This window comes from Pelophylax lessonae (genome assembly GCF_965119305.1).
Source record: "Pelophylax lessonae genome assembly, chromosome: 2".
NCBI classification, from domain to species: domain Eukaryota; kingdom Metazoa; phylum Chordata; class Amphibia; order Anura; family Ranidae; genus Pelophylax; species Pelophylax lessonae.
The window spans coordinates 305,384,220-305,403,383 of NC_138769.1; the positions used below are offsets into that span (position 1 = coordinate 305,384,220).

Below are 19,164 nucleotides of genomic sequence, written 5' to 3' on the forward strand. Positions count from 1 at the left end.
TAAAGTTACAATCACTTCCTCAAAATGGCAGGTAGATAAGGAAGTGGTTGGGTACTATGACAACCATGTGTTATACCCTCCTACAGGATCTATCTAAGCAGAGGAACTTATGCTTGCACAATATTATTAATACCTTCGCAAGATGCACAGTAATCATAGTTACAATACAATTTAAAAAGAATCCTCGTTGCTGGGAAAAGCTAACCTAATTAATATAAGGTGTTGTAAACTGTATTGTAAAACACTGTTCAAATATTCATTAGTTTTGAATACGCATCTTTAATTAAACAAGAATATTAGAAAAAATGTTTAAAAGTTTAACATAAAGCCTTTTTGCATAAACAAATGTTAAAGTGATTTGTAAGCCCCCATTCACACTAAGGCGACCTGTGAGGCGACCTGGTCGCCTCACAGGTCGCCGTAGGTCGCCTCCCGTAGGGAAGCTGCGGACCCGTTCTAATAGGAGCGACACAAGTTGCTCCGACTTAGAAAAAGGGTCCGGAGCTTTTTTGGGGCGACCAGGAGGCGACCGCCATAGACTTCAATGTTATGAAGTCCGTGGCGGCCGCTCCGAGGTCGCGGCGCGCTGCTCGCACCGCGACCTCGGAGGTCGCGGTGCGAAGTAGCATCGCCCCTATGTGAACGGGGGCTAAAATTCTCATTTTTTGTTGTTGTTGTTTTTTTTTTTACAAACAATGCAAACTTTATACCTACCTGCTCTGTGCAGGTGGTTTTGCACAGATTGGCCTGAATCCTCCTCTTCTTGGGTCCCTCTTCGGTGCTCCTGGCCCCTCCCTCCTTTTGAGTGCCCCCACAGCAGGCAGCTTGTGCTATATGTGTGTATGTGTGTATGTGTGTATGTATATATATATATATATATATATATATATACTATTTTATTTGTAAACTCCCATTGCCCCCTACCTCAAGCAGGGCTCATACGGTCACGAAAAACCTGGAAAAGTCATGGAATTTTAAAATGGCAATTTCCAGGCCAAGTTTTGAAAAATAATTTAACCCACAAAGTTCTGGAAAAGTCATGGAAATTTGTTTCACAATTACTGTATATTTGAATATGCAGAAAAGAGAGAAAGGCGCCACTCAGTGTAGCAGATGTAAATAATTTTATTGGCACATATTAAAAACTTACATGGAGGTAAGCCTCTATCTTCATAGCTCGGCGTCCTTCCGGGTCCACTGTGTTTCCTTCCCTGAGGCTGGCCAGCAGCCGGGAGATGACACTAAGGGGAGAACCATAAGGGGACTCAGTCAGATCGAGGCAGCGGTGAAGTGCATACCTCACTGGAGGTCCGCATGAACGTGATGACGCGGGGGGCAGTAACTGGTTTCGGAGCATGCGTGAACCGCTCCTTCTTCAGACCCCTGAAATAGGAGCAGTTCACGCATGCTCCAAAACCGGAGTCACGCATGCTCCAAAACTGGAGTCAGCTGAATGCCGAGATTAGGGGGGGGGGGGTGGAGATGAGGGGATGCTTCAGCTGCACAGAGAAGTGCAGGCTCTGTAGGAGGAGTTCTGCCCTCCTCTCTGCTGCTGACTGTTGAGAAGGGGAGGTGGGCCAAGACACACCTCTCTGTGGCTGCAGGGAGAAGCACAGGATCGGGTGAAGGAGTTCTGTCCTCCTCTCTGCTGCCGACTGCTGAGACAAGGGGATGGAGACGAGGGAGGGTGCTGCAGCTGCATAAGAGATGCAAGGACCACATGAAATGACATGGTCTGCTGGATTTGGCTTCTGGGCCTTCTGTTTGACACATGTGCTGTGGAGAGAAACCCCTTTATTACTCCTTGTGCCATAATTAGAAGGCTTCTATAATTCTTGCAGGGGCAGCTGCTGGGACTTCAGTTCCTACTTACATAGTCATGTACCCATAGCCACATTTCTCAATAGTCCTTTCCCTACACACAATATTTTGGCAGGCTCTTTGCAGTTAATACAGCAACATTGTTTGCAGAGAAATAAATCAATGTATGCATGTGGAGAGAAGCATAAGGGTGGGGGATAGATGGAGTTCTGTAGTCCAGTAGGTATAGGACTGAATGGCTAGTATTTTGTTTCAGTAAAGGCACTATATTATCAGCCCAAACAGGAAGTGAGGAGCACAATAAATCTCTGGTGGATTATTAAGAATTATTCTGTAATTTCAGATTTTGTAAAGCGATAAAACATAAGGAAATATGCATGTAGTGCAAAAACGTAAGAATACGTTTTTTCTTTTTTATTTTGCTATCACATACATTTCATTTAACCTTAAAATGAACAATTTACCTGCCAACACGTACATTTGGCCCCCAACCTTAATACTTAAAAGAGAAGTATGGCATTTTTTTTCCTCAAGAATTATACTTATCTAGGTGGATGCAGCATCGGTTCAAAGCTGCATCTGTGACCTGCCGGTTATAAGGCTGAGAACTGGAGCGATCAAAGACAGCTGATCACTCAGTTCTCAGAGCTCCGTGAGCAGAGAGCTGGTGACTGCCAGTCTCCAGCTCTCTGCTCTGCCCCCCACTCACTGGAGCACTGGGCTGTGGAGAGGGCGGAAGTGGCTGGCTCAGGCTCTCAGCTGCCAATCCAGGGTTATGGGCAGATCCCAACCATATGGTCGCAATTTTGCCCCAGCCTGGACCGGCTCTGTGCTGTCAGCCAACAGCCTGCTGAAAACATGTCACAGGAGTGCAGAACAAACTGCACTCCTGTGATCTACAGGAGAAGTACAGCCAAATGAGCTTGGGTGTTTAGGGGTTAGGGTTAAAGGAGAAGTACAACCAAAGCTCGTTTGGCTGTACTTCTCCTTTTAACCCTAACCCCTAAACACCTGCTGCCACAAATATAAAGAGTACTCTCTATGTCTGATTTTAAACTATATTATATTATAAAGAATAGGAGTGGTAATACCTCAAGCTAGGTGGGAAGAATTAAAAACCAAGGTAAATGGAAATGGGAATTGTGAACTGAAGATTAAACTTTATTAGATTTCATTGAGGTTTTTTTAAGCATTTCATGTGTACAATGCATCAACATCTATGCCTATGTCTTCTTCTGGAAACATTATGAAAGGAGGATGGGTTTCATATTCCAAATATGAGAGGATAGTCCCCTCAAGACTTAAGGGTGAATGAAATTCCTAAAGTCGTTGTTAAACAGAATTTTTCATTATTGGGTGTTAAGGGCAGACCTGAAAATCAGTATTTTTTTTAGCATTGTCCATAGTTTTAGCACAAATGGTTTTGATAGCATCAAGCTTGCTCCCAATCTTAGCTGTCATTTCTAAAACTAAACATCTATGAAAAATATAAGTATATTGAAAAGTAAATGTAATACTTTGACTTTCCAAGCACATCTGAAATGTACATTTCATAAAATCCTCCTGCATATTGCACTTTCCATTTGTTCAACACTCAGTGGACGTTCCAATACTTGTTTCAGTCTAAGTCTATTGTGAAACAGCTTAATGAAGCAAGGGAACAAAGCTGATGTAGCTTGTTCAGGTGAGAGACATAAGAAATAGATTTTCTGCTTGACAAATCATAATGCTTCACTCATTGCAATCACATTGTTTGAAACGAGTAACCAACTGGGAAAACTGACACTGCATACTAGTGTGAGCGAGTGGTATAAATAACCCTTTTTGTACTAGACAAAAAAAAACTTAAAGCTGAACTCCAGTACAAGTAAAAGTGCTCCCTTGTAGTGGGGCTGCACTCACATTGCAATAGTTAAATGCTCATATTTATATAGAAGATTTGGAAAAACAGTTTTACTCACCCAATCCTATACTCCAGCAGGCTCCTCTGCTGCTTCACTGGTCCTGGCAGCCTCTTCTCCCTTGCACTCCAGCAATCTAAGTTCCTCTGGTTTCATCATGACACCATGACCCTATGTTGGACTTGAGGATGCTGAGGAGCATGCTCACTGCTGGAGCATGGGAGATCACTGTCTGCTGGGAGAGCAAAGGATCGGGTAATTAAATAGTTTTTCCCACCCCCTAGACCAGGGGTGTCAAACTCCAATTTAATCGCGGGCCGCATCAGCATTATGATTGCCCTCAAAAGGGCCGGTTGTATCTGTAAGACTAGATGTCAAGAGCATCCCCTACCCTTACATAAGATGTCAAGAGCCTCTCCACCATCAAAAGTTGAGTCCCCCACCCTCCCTTACATCACAGTGCACCTCACTTAGCTTGTGGAGCTGCTGGGAAGAAGCTGGAGGCATTGCTGGAAAGCAGAAAGTATAAGATCTGGAGGAGGACTGGAGCTCTCCTGCAGCTACAGCAGAGGTGCGAGGGCCACATAAAATGGCCTGGAGGGCCAGATTCGGCCCGCGGGCCTTGTGTTTGACACCTGTGCCCTAGACAGAAATAAGAAGTTTTAACCCTTGCAGTACGGGGACAACCCCTCTGCAAGGGAGGACTTTAACCACTTTTGAACCGGAAGGATTTACCCCCTTAATGACCATGCCATTTTTTGCGATACGGCACCGCGTTATTTTAACTGACAATTGTGGGGGAAAAAAAAACAATACTTTTTACTTTCTGCTATATAACATTTCCATAAAAAGAAATAAAAAAATCAAAGTTTCATTCTGCCACATGTTTTTGGTAAAAAAAAAAAATCCCAATAAGTGTATAATGATTGGTTTGCGCAAAAGTTATCGCGTCTACAACTAGGGGAAAGATTTATGTCATTTTTATTTATTTATTTACAAGTAATGGCGGCAATCAGCGATTTTCTTTTTCTTTTTTTCAGGACTGTGGCATTGAGGCGGACAGATCGGACACCTAACTGACATTTTTGACACTTTTGGGGGACCAGTGAATTTCTACAGTAATCAGTGCTAAAAATTTGCACTGTTACTGTACTAATGACACTGGCAGGGAAGGGGTTAACACCAGGGGCAATCAAAGGGTAAAATGTGTCCCTAGGAGGTGCTTTCTAACTCTGGGGGGGTGGGCTTTCTGCATGAACACCGAGACCTGTGTTCCTAAAAAAGAGGAACACAGGATTCCTGGGTTCATAACTGAGAGAACAGCAGACAGTTGTAAACACAGCAGACCGCTGTTATGTTTCCACGGGGAGCGATCGCGGGTGCCCGGCGGCAGTCGCGGCTGCCAGACCCCCTAAGCGACTTTCCCTGTGGCAGATGGGTGCGCGCCCCCGCTAGCGGTCCCGCAAAGCGGATTACAGTTACAACGTCATTTCGCAGGGCAGAGCGGACCTACCGCAGTTAAACTGTGGAGGGCAGTCGTTAAGTGGTTAAAGGAGTTGTAAAGGCAGAAGGTTTTTTTTATTTTAATGCATTCTATGCATTAGGATAAAAAGCCTTCTGTTTGTAGCAGCCGCCACAGCACCCCCTAATACTTACCTGAGCCCCATCTTTATCCAGCGATATCCACGAGTCCCTCAGCCGTCCGGGACTCTCCCTTCTGATTGGCACAGACACAGCAGCGCCATTTGCTCCCGCTGCTGTCAATCAAAGTCAGTTAGCCAATCAGGAGAGAGAGGGGCCGAACGGAAGCTCTGTGTCTGAATGGACACAGGGAGCTGCAGCTCGGCTCGGGTGCCCCCATAGCAAGCTGCCTGCTGTGGGGGCACTCAGTAAGGAGGGAGGGGCCAGGAGCAGCGAAGAGGGAACGGAGAAGAGGAGAATTCATGCTGTTCTGTGCAAAATCAACTGCACAGAGGAGGGAAGTATAACATGTTTGTTATTTAAAAAAAAATACACAAGACTTTACAATCACTTTAGATTTTCCTGGAGTTGGATTGTAAAGAGTAACTGATCTCTTGAAGCTGTGCACAAAAAGGCAGACGGGGCAAAGCAGTGCCTTAATCTCACACTGCAGAGAGAACAGCTATGAGGCTCTAGGCACAGGAGTGCTTGGGCATCCATCACATACCAGGAAGCGCACTGCAGTGTTTCAGTAGGAATGCAACACAAAAGGTTAATTTTCATTTTGTAGGCACAATTAACATTTCTACATTTCCCTATAACAAAGCCAACCTTTACTTTTTTAAGTTCAGTTTGACTTTAATTCTAAGAACAATTGTAAATGGCAATAGCCATGTTCATTAACCAATGCAACCAATAAAGCTTGACTCCAGTTTGACTAATTTAACACTGTAACAGTCAACTGTGTAGTATTTATTGGTATGTTACGCATTGTCCCTTTGTATTTGCACTGGCTTTTGATTTATTCTATGGGAATTATAGATTTTACGTATGGGGAACCATAGAGTTTTCAGCAGGATGCTCTGCAACACTTCATGTCACTGTTCTTGTTATCAGTGAGCTAAATCAGAACATTTCCCTGTGGCTACAAAAGTCTGTGCAGTGATAATGGATAATTGATAATAAAGTGCTTTATCACTATTTTGCCAGGCTTTACAATATGAGGGTCTTTTTTTGCATGCTTTTGAGATGTCTGTATGAACAAATGTACGCGGTCCGTGCATATAGTTTTATATTGTTGAGTATGTATCTGTGGGATGGATCAGTGCGTTGCAATATATATTTACACGTGTTCTTCTGTAGGTTATGAAGATGGTGATGACGCTGACAGCCATGGAGTCAGGATGTATACACTACGTGAAACGTGCAGGCGCTGTCTTGGAACCTGGATGTGTAATTGCTAAACTTCAACTAGATGACCCGAGCAGAGTGCAGCAGGTAGATCATTGAAATATGGGCAACTCTTTGATGGTCTTCTAGTTTTTCAGTACTTTTATTTATATGCCTTGGTAATTGCTGATGATCATGCTCAACTAGTGATTTTTTTTTCTTTTCTTTGACTCCATGAGCTAAACAAAACCAAAAGTATCTTAGTTTAAATGTATCTAAAGCCCAAAGTGTTTAATATAGTTTTGGATAGGGTAAGGAAGTATTAAAACCTCCTTAAAGATTTACTTTGCGAGTAGGCCGGTTGGGTTTAACACTGGTAGCTACTTAATTTGCATAGATCACTGGGCTCCATTAATTTCTCTGTTTTCTAAAGTGACTATATCTGACTCTGATCACTTCAGTCTCTGCTTGATGAGATTGAAGAGTTAAGAGTTTTCTTCTATTACTTTAGAATTAAAAGAGACCGTTTTGGCTCTTATTGATGCTCATTACTCTGAAACTGAATGATTGACCTGCTGTCTCCAGTCTTGGGTCTTTCAGAGCCCCTGAAATCGCATGGACCCTCTGATTGCACACATTTGTTGAAGTCTTACTCTAGAGGGAATGAAATCTCCCCAACATGCCTTGGATGCCCCCAAAACACTTATTAGACTTGTTCTTGGTCATAGAAAAAGTTGACCTAGTTTCTGAGCAAACAGATCTGTCTTCCCCTGAGAATAAGGTAGTTTCTGCTTATTATCATTCTTATAACTCTGGCAGAGAGGTTCTCACTTTCCACCTACGGGAAACTCCTATTATCTAACCTCTCAACCTGTCAGGCTGGGGAGAAGTGGAGGTCCTGATCATTGTAGAATTCTTTCCCAGTGTACATCTTGTTTCGCTATCGCTTGGCAGATCATCGGACCTGGGTCCATCTGAACGACACCACAGCTGCAAGAAGAGAGGTCATTTGGATCCTGATCTCTGAAGAATTTTGCATTCTGGAATTGTTCTCTATGCTCATCTCAGGTGCAGAGGGGAGGGAGAAGTTTGTACATAGGGAAGTGGTTATACACCCAAGTATGTTCCAAGACCTGTTTCCCTTAATATCCTAGTTCAACTGCATGATTTAGAGGTCTGTCTCCAGTTCCAATAATCCTCTAGCAGTAGCAATGGATGCTATGGTCACTCCATACACCTGTATCTAGGCTTTTCTTCCTCTTATGCTTCTTCCTCATTGCTTCGCAGACCTGAGATGGAGGGCGTTTGGTGATCTTTCTTACTCCAGATGACAAATGTTCTTTGCTGACCTGGTAAAGCTCCTGACTACTAGAATTGTAAGGAGTCAGGAGCATCTCTAAATCTATGATTCTTATAATGCTCGAGGATAGGAAGGATACTCCAGCAAAGTCTAACAGGGGTCTTTGTCCCAGGGATGTCTTCCCCTTATTGCAGAAAGGATGGGCTCAGCACTATCTAGATTTCTTCCTTGCCATTTTTGATTAAGAATATTGACCTTCTATCCATTGCCCAAAGTCTTGTATGCAGAGTTCCCGCTTATTTTACCGTTTGTTCCTTGTGATTTCAAAGGATCCAACACATTCTCTCTTGGAGATAATTCTACTCTATTTTACCCTCAAAGGTCTCTTTCTAGGTACTCATTTCCTTTATGAGGCGAGTGTCTGACCTGACAGCCTTTTCATGGCATGAACCCCATTTTCTTTTTTGGTCTTTAATGGGACTGGGTGAGGTGAGACCCAGGGCCTTCTTCTGACCTAGTGAAGGTTCTGATATTTTCCTCATTCAGGAAATAGTTTGTCTGGTCCTCTGTTAAGCTTTGGTTCTCCAAGAGGCGCCTCCCTTCCTTGTTTGATTATTGTTCAGGCTGTGAGAATCTATCTCTCAGCTACTGACTGCTTTTTGGTCATTCTGGATAGACCCAGCAGAATGATTTGATTCCTTGTTCTCGTTCTATCGCGCTGAATGATTCAGCTAAACCAGCTTTCAAAGTTATGGTTTAAAAATAGTTTTCTTTCTTTTCTGTGAGGACACACACTTCACTGGCCATGTGAGTGTTTCTTGTCGTCTTAGCCTTAAACATCAATTTTCAAATGGCAATGCTACCATCTGGTCTTTTCTGCTTTTGGTATTACATGGAGATTGTGGCCTCTTCTTATTGTAGCTTCATGCATATGGTCCCTCGGGTGGCTCTGGAGCTGCAGGCAATCCCCAATTTTTATATTTAAATTGGACCTATTAGTGATTGTTCGTTATGCTGCCCATCATGCTCTCCACACTGCTTTGTTACATACCTGAGGCATGTTGGTAGTTGGAGGGGTTATCCTGGGCTGGCCTACTTTTTTTTTCTTTACCTGGGTCCAGCCCTCCTGTTTGCGGCATTTTAACCCAAAGGTGAAAATTTCCATGTGTGGACCAAGTAAAGGATTTTGTGGTGAGTATAAAAATTCTATATAGCAACATATGATAGATGGGCTTGACTTTGAAATGTATAGTTTTTTTTTTTTTTTTAGAATGTTCAAGTAGGGATTCGTGCATAGACCACCAGTGCATATGCACATTGACATAATGATACTATAGCCATTTTGAATATTGTATTAGGTCCCATGTAGACAAAAAATTGCTTTTCTGATTTAAAATGACTGTAATTTTCTCTAAAAAGTAGAGCTCAGAGTTAATAGCTGATCCCTCTATACAGTATATATTAATTTACACATTATCACAAGTGACTGGCTTTATAAAACGTCTATATTTTCTGTAAGGTAATTTGATTGTTATGCTTGATAAAGTATCTTTAATTTGTAGGCTGAACCTCATACAGGAGCATTGCCACAGATACACAGCACTGTGCTACAAGGAGAAAAGCTCCATCGTATATTTCATTATGTTCTAGATAACCTGGTGAATGTTATGAATGGATACTGTCTTCCAGAGCCTTACTTCAGCACCAAGGTAACCCACGTGTTACATTTCCAGAATATAAAATGTTCTTTTTTGTGGTGAAAAAATATTTTGGTTGTTTGTGCTAATATTTAGCAGAAAATATGTCAAAGGTTACTCTTTGGCAGAGATAATACCAGAGAAATGGTTCGAAATATGTGAAATAGGTCAACATTCAGTCTGTATAGGGCCTGTCCATTCCAGACATTGATATGAATACACACAAATGAGCAAACTTAGTATAGATATTGTTTGCTTGTAAAGATTTAGTATATGAGGTAAGTAGGAGAACTGGGAGATTTATTAGATGAAGCACAAGCCAGTAATCAAACTTCCATGACGCGTTTCACACTACAGCTTTTAATCTTGGTGATTTTGTAGTATACTCAGATGTACTTCTCCAATGTTGAGCTCTCCTTGTGAAAATTCTTGACGCCTGGCAGTAGTTTTGATACCGTGACTCTAGTTCTTTGAGTCACTGTTTAACCTTACTCTGACTTCACTAGCTACTTGCAAGTACTAACAGCCAGGCACCAATATTTTCAGTTAACGTGAACAATGAAAACCCATGCATTTTGTTTCTTGGGAAATACTTTGTTTAAACAGTCATTTTTACAATAAATTAATTGTAAAGTCTCATTTAAAAAAAAAATAATAATAAATAAACATGTTATACTTGCCTCCCCTGTGCACTTGGTTTTGCACAGAGTGGCCCAACTCCTCCTCTTCTTGGGTCCCTCTTCCCTGCTCCTGGCCACTCCCTTCTGCTGAGTGCCCCCACAGCAAGCAGCTTGCTGTGGGGACACCCAAGCTAAACTGCAGCTCTGTGTGTCCATTCACACACAGAGCTGCCGTTAAGCCCCACCCTCATTCTCTTGATTGGCTCACTGACTTTGATTGACAGCCGTGGGAGCCAATGGCGCCATGGCTGTGTCTCAGCCAATCAGGAGGGAGAGTCCCGGATGGCCGAGGGACTTGTGGACATCGCTGGACAGAGAGGAGGCACAGGAGAGTATTGGGGGGTTGCTGGGAAGGCTGCTACACCAAGAAGGCTTTTTATCCTAATGCATAGAATGCATTAAGATAAAAAAAAACCTTCCTGCCTTTAAAACTCCTTTAAAGTCTCTAGCATTGACATTTGAATATAATTATTATTTTCAGTGCAGAGGACGAATCAGCCAGGGTTTGACAGCCCCCTTGTGTATGTATATATGTACAGTATGTATGCCACTTTAATTTAGCTTCCCTTAATGCGGTTGCTATTGTGATAGGCCTGCATAGCCAGCTACAGGCTCAGACTCTACCTAGGGCACTACTTGGTATTTCTAGTCCATGTGAAAATATTTGAGACCCATCAAAGTGTTCAAGGTTTTCCTCAGTGCAAGTATAGGTGGCTGACACTGTAATCTATAAAACTTGGCTCTAATCCCCTGCACAGCAGAATTCAAAGAGGATTGACCAGTAGCATGAGCTAATCAGTTTTTCTCTATCGCTCATTGACAGACGTAGTCCTCGGTGATACAGCACCTTCGGGTTATGTTGCCTCCACAGGAGTAGGACTAGACAGGAAATAAAATGCTCTGGCCACACCCTAGGGGCAGTCCCAGAGGGTATATCCTCTCTCTCTCTGCCTCAGCAAATCAGTTTTTTTCTGTCTAGTCAGGAGTAAGGACCTAGATACCTTGCTGGGATCTTCGGTCCTGGCAGGATTTTTTTCTTAGAAAATAATTTTTTAAGACCGCTTTTTTTCCTCCAGTGTTCCTGTGAGATCTTCAAGCAAGAAAGCTGAACTGGGCGACGGGCGGGATGTTGAGATCCAGTGGTCACCCCAGTTCAGCCTACGAGCGCGTGCAGGCCATAGCTCCGCGCTGGGTCGGCCGCGACATAGTCCCACTGGACGGGGACTGACCCTGCGAGTTAAACGTCTCGCTGAAACGCCAAAGACCATGAGTCACGGCGCCCGTATTGGTCGACAGCCCTCCTACCTCGGTGGAGAGGGGTACTGTCAGGAGTTGGCGCCCGCCTGGTTCCGGTATGGTGAGTAGTATGTTCCCCCTTTCCCCCTGACGGGTCTTGTGGTGAACGCGGGCCCCTCTCTGTAATGGTAAGGATGGGTCTCCCCTCTATCCTACAACATGTCACAGATCCCCCTAATTGAGTGTGATTTTTGTGTACAAGAAGCCAGGAGGCTTGGTTTGGGAGCTGACAATCTAATTGTAAAAATGTGAAAATGATTGTAGTCAGTGGCAGTACTAGAACTTTACTGTGATAGTATAAGGTATCCTACCTGTCAGTAGCCACAGGGCGATGTCTATACATGTATACTGCATTCCAGATCATTCCTCCAGCTAAGCAGATGCCTCCCGACGGCCACGGACCGCATACGGCCCGCTAGGGTCCGGTACCTCCGACCACGCTGACCACCATGAGGGTGAAGGGTTGTGAGGCCGAGATCCTTCTGCAGACATGCCGCTATTCTGTGCAGGCCGCCGCCATTGTCTGGTAGATCGCACGATGCCGCCATTTTGGTGTAGCCTCGTGTCTCCAGCATGGGGGCGGCCATGTTTGAGGTGACTCAAACACCTCATGGAGCCAGGGGGAGGAGCCGACAGGCGTGTTAAGGGGCGGAGCTGCCTCTTTTACCCAGGAAATAGGGCCAAAGACTTCCTGTCTGTAACAAGACAAGCACTGAGCAAGCCGATGAAAACTTCTGTGCATCAGGGATGAGCCTTGGGGTCTGTCTCTCTCTCTGTGGGGTCCAAAAAGGCAGGTAACACTGAGGGGCGCTGTTGCGACTGGGGGACACAAAAAAAAAAAAAAAAAAAGTTTTTTTTTTTACTTTGTCATTTTTTGTCGCTGGCAAGTGTCTTGTATAATCATTGACCCTGCCGCATAGGTATCCCCACCTGATCCCCTCAAGGTGGCCGCAGGACCCTCCAGTACCCCACTTGTTTTTAATGCATTATCGGCAGTTTTGGAGTCTTTGGTATCCCGGGTGCAGGTGGCCTGTCAGGGACGGGGGTCAAGTAGCGACCCCCGCCTACCCCTATTGTTTATCAGATACTTCAGATACGGATTCGGAGCTGGTCAATGCAGTTGCAGGTCCCTCTTAGGGGGCTGTTGTCTCAGGTAATATCTCCTCAGCAGTGAGGAGCACGTTTCTGCCTCCGCCATAGCACAAGAGTGGTGGATGCACTAGTTGTGTCCGTCCGGGAAACCTTTAGTCTTGAGGTTACACCGGGAGAGGTAGCTGAGACTGAGATTCCTTTTTGGTACTTGTTAGCCTACCAAAAGGGCGAAGGATTTTCCTTTACCCAAATGGGGTCGTTTTGAAACGAACCCCTGTTATTTCCAAACGCATGGCTAGGTGCTATCCGTTTAAGGAATTCCTCTTTATAGGATAGACGGTACCACCTGCTGTCTTGCCACAGACTGTTAGGATAAAAAGACCTCGTAACTAACGAGGACCTTCCTTTTCTGCTCATATAGAGTTGTTCGTTCCGCGAGGGCGGGCGATAAGGCGAAACCCTCCAAAGCCCCTTTAGAGGGGTTTCAAAGGGCGCTGGTCGGGTAAACAAAGAGTCCGGCTCAGCCAAGCCTGAAGAATATAGCCTGATGCGCCCCTACCCATCTCTGGGGTGGGGGGGGGATGTTTTCACCGGTTTCTGGAGGACACAGGATCGAGTTTCGATCACTTCCACCGGTGCGATTCTTCCCTTCTAACATTGAACGGTTTCAGGGGTTCTATTCGAACCTATTCACAATGCCCAGGAAAGAGGGCAAGGTGCGTCCAAATCTGGACTTGGGAAGAAATAGAGTCCATCCGTACAGTGGTGGCCTCCCTGCATCAAAGAGATTTCCTGGCGTCCATAGACATATAGGATGCCTATCTTTATATCCCCATCATCGCAGGACATCAGCATTTTTTCGCTTTCCCAAAGATCATCCCTGGTTCCCACCAGGAGACTGAACTATCTGGGCCTAAGGTTGGATACATCCTGGGCAAGAGAGTTTCTCCTTGCTGGGAAACTCCAGAAGGTTCAGTCAACGATTCGGATGTTGCTGTCCGTCAATTGGCTGGGACTGATGGTGGCCTTCTTAGAGGCAGTACCGTATACCCAGTCTCATACCCGAATTCTCCTGAAGGAGATTCTTTTTTAATGGAATCAGAATTCCGATTCCCTGGACAATCGGATCCGGTTGAGCGAGCGGACCAGGAAGTCTCCGATGCTCAACCAGGGGAAGTCATTTCTTCCGATAGTATCCAGATTACCAATAAGGGTATCGGAACCGAGAGCGATCAGATTTTGTCTGATTTATTGGATCGAGCAGCTCTAGAGCAGCCCGATTCGGATCCAATCGCATATGGCCTCTTCATCCAGGGGTTTTTCCCTAGCTGTCCCTTCATTGGGACATCCCGGATGTGGATCTGTTGGCACCTTGGCCTAACAGGAAGGTGCGGAGGTTTGTAGCTCGCGCCACGATCCTCTAGCGGCCGCAGCAGAAACGCTGATCGCCCCGTGGGGGCAGTATCAGCTACGGCATGCCTTCCATCCTCTCAAGTTGCTGCGGGAACTTCTTCGCAGGATAGAGGTGGAGGGAATTCCAGTTATTCTGGAAATTCCGGATTGACCTCGTCGAGCCTGGTACGCCAACTTGGCGAGGCTAGTCGTGGACGCTCCTTGGAGACTTCCTCTCAGGGAGGATTTGCGGTCTCAGGGACCGATCTTCCATCTTGCTTTACAGTCGCTGGCTTAATGGCCTGGCCATTGAGACCCAGGTACTGAAGGACAAGGGAGTGTCAGCTTCAGTTATTCCTACCTCCAGTTAAAGCAAGGAAAGCGACTTCCAGCACATGGAAGTCTTATATTGCATGGTGTGAATCTATTGGATTTCCCCCACATACCTATTCGGTGACCCGAATTTTGGTCTGTCTGCAACAAGGGGTTGAGCAGAAACTATCCTTGAGCACGATCAAGGGTCAGGTTTTCGGCGTTAGCAATCTTCTTTCAAGAAACCTTTGGCTAATCATTCCTTGGTGCGGAATTTCATCCAGGGGGTGCGACATCTGGCTCCGCCAGTGCGCGCACCCTTACCGCCTGGTATCTTAATTTAGTGTGGTCGGTTCTTCAGAAACTTCTCTTTGAAGATATTAGGGATATTCCCTTGCTTACATTCCCAGAAGGTGGCCTTCTTGATGGCCATTACTTCTGTACGCAGGGTGTCAGAACTGGCCGCATTATCCTGTCGTTCCCCAGATCTGGTGGTTCATAGGGATAAGGTGGTTCTTCTTCCGAATCCATCCTTCCTTCCTAAAGTGGTTTTCGTAAGACGGACTCACTTTTTGTGATCACGGATAGCCCTTGAAGGGGGTTGCCTGTGTCTGCCGCGACCATATCTACATGGATCAGTCAGACGGTGGTACAGGCTTATTCTATTAAGGGTCGGAATCCTCCGTTTCCTGTTAGGGCGCACTTCACTCGAGCGCTCAGTACTTCCTGGGCCTATCGCCATCAGGCGTCAGTGGTCCAGGTATGTAAGGCGGCCACCTGGTCGTCGGTACATACCTTTACAAAATTTTATAAAATTGATGTGATGGCATCGGCGGATGCCTCATTTGGCCGCAAGGTTTTGCAGGCCGCAATTTGAGGAGACCGGTGGTCTACCTCGAGGGTTTTTTTCTGTTTGAAAATTTTTTTGTTGAGTCTCATCATTAAGGATGAGCATTGTAAACTTCTAGTTGGCACCGGTTGGGCCTTCTAGATTTGGATTTGATTTCCATTTTCCCACCCCTCATTTGTGATACTGCTCTGGGACTTCCCGAAGGTGCTGTATCACCGAGGACTACGTCTGTCAATGAGCGATAGAGAAAAATGGATTTTTGTAAAATCTTACCGTAAAATCCTTTTCTCTTAGCTCATTGACAGACGTAGTACCCGCCCCTCTGTTTTTTTGAGTTGGGTTGGGTTAAATTCTCTAAAGACTGCTTTTATGACATAACTGATTTGCTGAGGCAGAGAGAGAGAGGATATACCCTCTGGGACTGCCCCTAGGGTGTGGCCAGAGCATTTTATTTCCTGTCTAGTCCTACTCCTGTGGAGGCAACATAACCCGAAGGTGCTGTATCACCGAGGACTACGTCTGTCAATGAGCTAAGAGAAAAGGATTTTACGGTAAGATTTTACAAAAATCCATTTATTATGAATTGGGCTTCGTTCACATATATGCGAATTGGATGTGTTTTGATCAGCATCTGATTTGCATGACATGTGAACCAAACTGGCTTTCTATGGAGTCGGTTCACATAGCTGAGGTGCAGCGGCAGTACAAGTTCACTGGGAATTTAAAAAGAGTCCTGTATGTTTTTTAAACACTGTGGTGCGGTTCAGATGAAAATTCCAGGCTCATTGCCTTCTATAGGAATGCAAACCAATCGCACATGTCATCAGTTTTGAACACGAATTGATTAAAAAAAACAAGGCCTTTGGGGTCTGGTATCGATTTGAACAGGAAGCCCATGCCAAAAAAAAATTATGTGGCACCCAATCCATACCAAACCCTTAGGTCTGGTATGGGAGTGGGATCTCCCCCAAAATCCATACCAGGCCCTTATCCGAGCATGCAGCCTGGCAGGCCAAAAAAGGGGAGGGACAAGCGAGCGCCCCCTCCCCTTCCTGAACCATATTAGGCCCCATGCCCTCAACATGGGGGGGGGGTGCCTGGCCGGTGGTTGTGGGGGGTCTACAGGCACCTCCCCTTATGTGGATGAGCATGTGTAATTGCTTTAAAAAAAACAAAAAACAAAACAATGTCCTCCGGTGTGTGGATCTAGTGTCAATTACAAAGAAACGCAGCCGACCCGAAAAAAGAAATAAACAAAAAAGATCTGCTTCCGCCGCCTGCCAGCTCCACCGTCTGACAGTTCTTATATAGCAAAGGGGTGGGGCCACCTGTAAACGGAACTAGATGACCACGCCTCCTTGTGACGTCATCGACCCAGCATGCGCTAGTCATCGGTTGGTAAGGATGCGGCAGTCGGCTTCCTGGCCCCCTGCTTAACAACTAGCTATTGTTAAAGATGCTGGTGGCGGCTGGCTCCAAAAATATGCATCTGAACCGAAACTGTTAATCGCAGGTGAACCGTGAACAGCTGCTTTGGAAATTCGCAGTGAAAATGGATGGGAAATTCGCATCAGACATGTGTGAACCTAGCCTTACACTTTTAAAACAAAACTGCTGACAGGAGGAAAGCACAGTTATGACTTCATCAGTGTGATGATGTTCTTTCCTTGCCCTGCAGTGGTGAAGAGTGTGGTCACCTAACTGTCTTTGCAGCAGTGCCGGGGCAAAAGTCAAAATGCAAAAGCATTAGTCATATTTTGTAAGATAAGTGAGTTAGCATTCAACTGTGTATTTGTTTTCCTGCATTTTTACTTTAAGCCTAATATGTAATTTGATTGCTGTAAATTATTATTTTTTTTTAAGTTAAAAGACTGGGTGGAACGACTAATGAAGACCCTCAGGGATCCATCTCTTCCTTTATTGGAACTCCAGGACATTATGACCAGTGTATCTGGACGTATTCCACCAAATGTGGAGAAATCAATCAAGAAAGAAATGGCACAATATGCCAGCAATATTACTTCTGTATTGTGCCAGTTTCCAAGCCAGCAGGTAAAACTTTATGTAGGAATAAACAGCATGTCAAACGTAGATCGAAAGATTGTTTGTTTGTCTTCTCCAATAGCATCTAAACAAGACACCTATAGCCTGGCACTATGCTTATTGCTGCAATGACCATTGAGGAGTAAGTAGAATTTGATATGGATGAAAACCCCCAATTTTTTTTTTCTTTTCAAAAATTATTTATAACCCAATAATTCCAAATTTGTCAAAATTGCAGATAACCTTAACAAATTGTGGAGAGTGCATTAACGTACTAGAGCCAATCAATGTTAAAGCTGAAGTTAAGTGTTTTTGTATTCTGCCTTCCCAGTTTCCTTTTTTCTCCCCTGATCAACGTACTGATTACATTTTTAATAAAACCTTTCTGTTTCCATTACATATCATTTTTTTTTTTTTTTTTTTTTTTTGTCTCAGTGATGTCATGTTTGGGTCTCTGCACCTTTCACTTTTAATACTTTTTTTTTTTGAAAATTCTTTTTATTGAGTTTAAAAACTTTCAATACATTTTTAATTAAACATTGCAGAATACAGATCCGATCCGACATCATTGACATTGGACATCATTGAATGTACACATTGATTTGAACAATGAGTTATTAATTAATGAGAAAGTAGCTGGCAATAATACAAGGCTGCCAGAAGCCTGGCTAAAAGTTTGTAAATGATCTAAACAAATAGCCTGTAATGTAAAGTAGACAATGACTTGCTGGGCAAGGTTGCGACTGCCAATAAAACATTATTCATTTTTGGAAAGTTATGTAGCTGGTTGTGTAAAGACTGTGATATGAGTGGGTTAAGATGAATTCTCAAGTAATTAAGATGGGAGGAAGGCCAAATAAAGCTACAATTTTGCCACAGCAGTATCGGGGAGTGAGATATTGAGGGCCATAGATTTGTTTTCATTGATGGTAAAGCTGAATATTTTCCATAATTTATTAGTGGAACTTCATCCAAAAGGGAAGTTACGCTTGTTTGCCCCCTGCCTGACTCCTTTTTATGTTTTGGCACTATGTTTTTTTTTTTGGGGGGGGGGGGGTACCTGGTTTTGACAGACACCTGTTCCCATCTTCGGTCAGATCCCCATGTCGATCCGAGCAGAAGCCCCCCCCCCCCCACACCTACTCCGAAGCCTTCTAGGACAAGTCACAGGTTCAGAAAGGTACAAGACTATTCACAAAGTGCATCGCGTCACGCGCATGCACAGTGGGAATTCGGCTGTGAAGCCACAAGCAGTCACAACTGTCTTCCCAAAATAAACATGCCGGCAACGGGGATCTGAAGATGGCTGAAGAGCCAGCTTCAGTGAGGACAAGTAAGTGCCCTATTATTAACAGTCAGCAGCTACAGTATTTGGAGCTGCTTACTTTTTTTTTGTTTGAAGAACTGCTTTAAGTGTAGAGAATAAGACCGGTAAAGTAGTATGTGGTTGAGTTAAAATTAGGAGTAAGTCCTCAGCAAACAAGCTTATTTTTAATGGATTAGATCCTAGATCAGGGATCCTCAAACTACGGCCCTCCAGTTGTTGCGGAACTACACATCCCATGAGGCATTGTAAAACTCTGACATTTATATTCATGACTAGGCATGATGGGAATTGTAGTTCCTGAACAACTGGAGGGCAAGTTTGAAGACCCCTGTACTAGATCAATACACGGACTATCTGGATTAGATCTAATGAGGCACACCAAGAGTTGTAAAACAAGAATGAAGAGAATGAGGGAGCGAAGGCACCCATGGCATGTGCCCCTGTGGATCGTGATTTACATGGATTGGTGTAAGAGGTAGCATATTGTTGGTTCATGCTGAGAATTTATGATATAATTCTTTCAGTCGGGATAGGAAATGGGTTTGGAAACCTCATTTTTGTCTGAAGTGTAAAATGTATAGTCCCACAAGAGGGTATCAAAAG

The 19,164-nt window shown here is 44.3% G+C and overlaps 1 protein-coding gene across 4 annotated transcripts in view; it reads left to right on the plus strand.

Moving 5' to 3' along the window:
• The window catches only part of ACACA (acetyl-CoA carboxylase alpha), a 525,165-nt gene that overhangs the window by 117,076 nt on the left and 388,925 nt on the right, over positions 1-19,164 (plus strand). For all 4 annotated transcript variants that reach the window (XM_082245775.1, XM_082245776.1, XM_082245777.1 and 1 more), the window contains exons 19-21: positions 6,546-6,680; positions 9,435-9,581; positions 17,055-17,243. In XM_082245775.1, the coding sequence (XP_082101901.1) occupies positions 6,546-6,680; positions 9,435-9,581; positions 17,055-17,243 (471 nt within the window). The remainder of the gene's footprint in view (positions 1-6,545; positions 6,681-9,434; positions 9,582-17,054; positions 17,244-19,164) is intronic.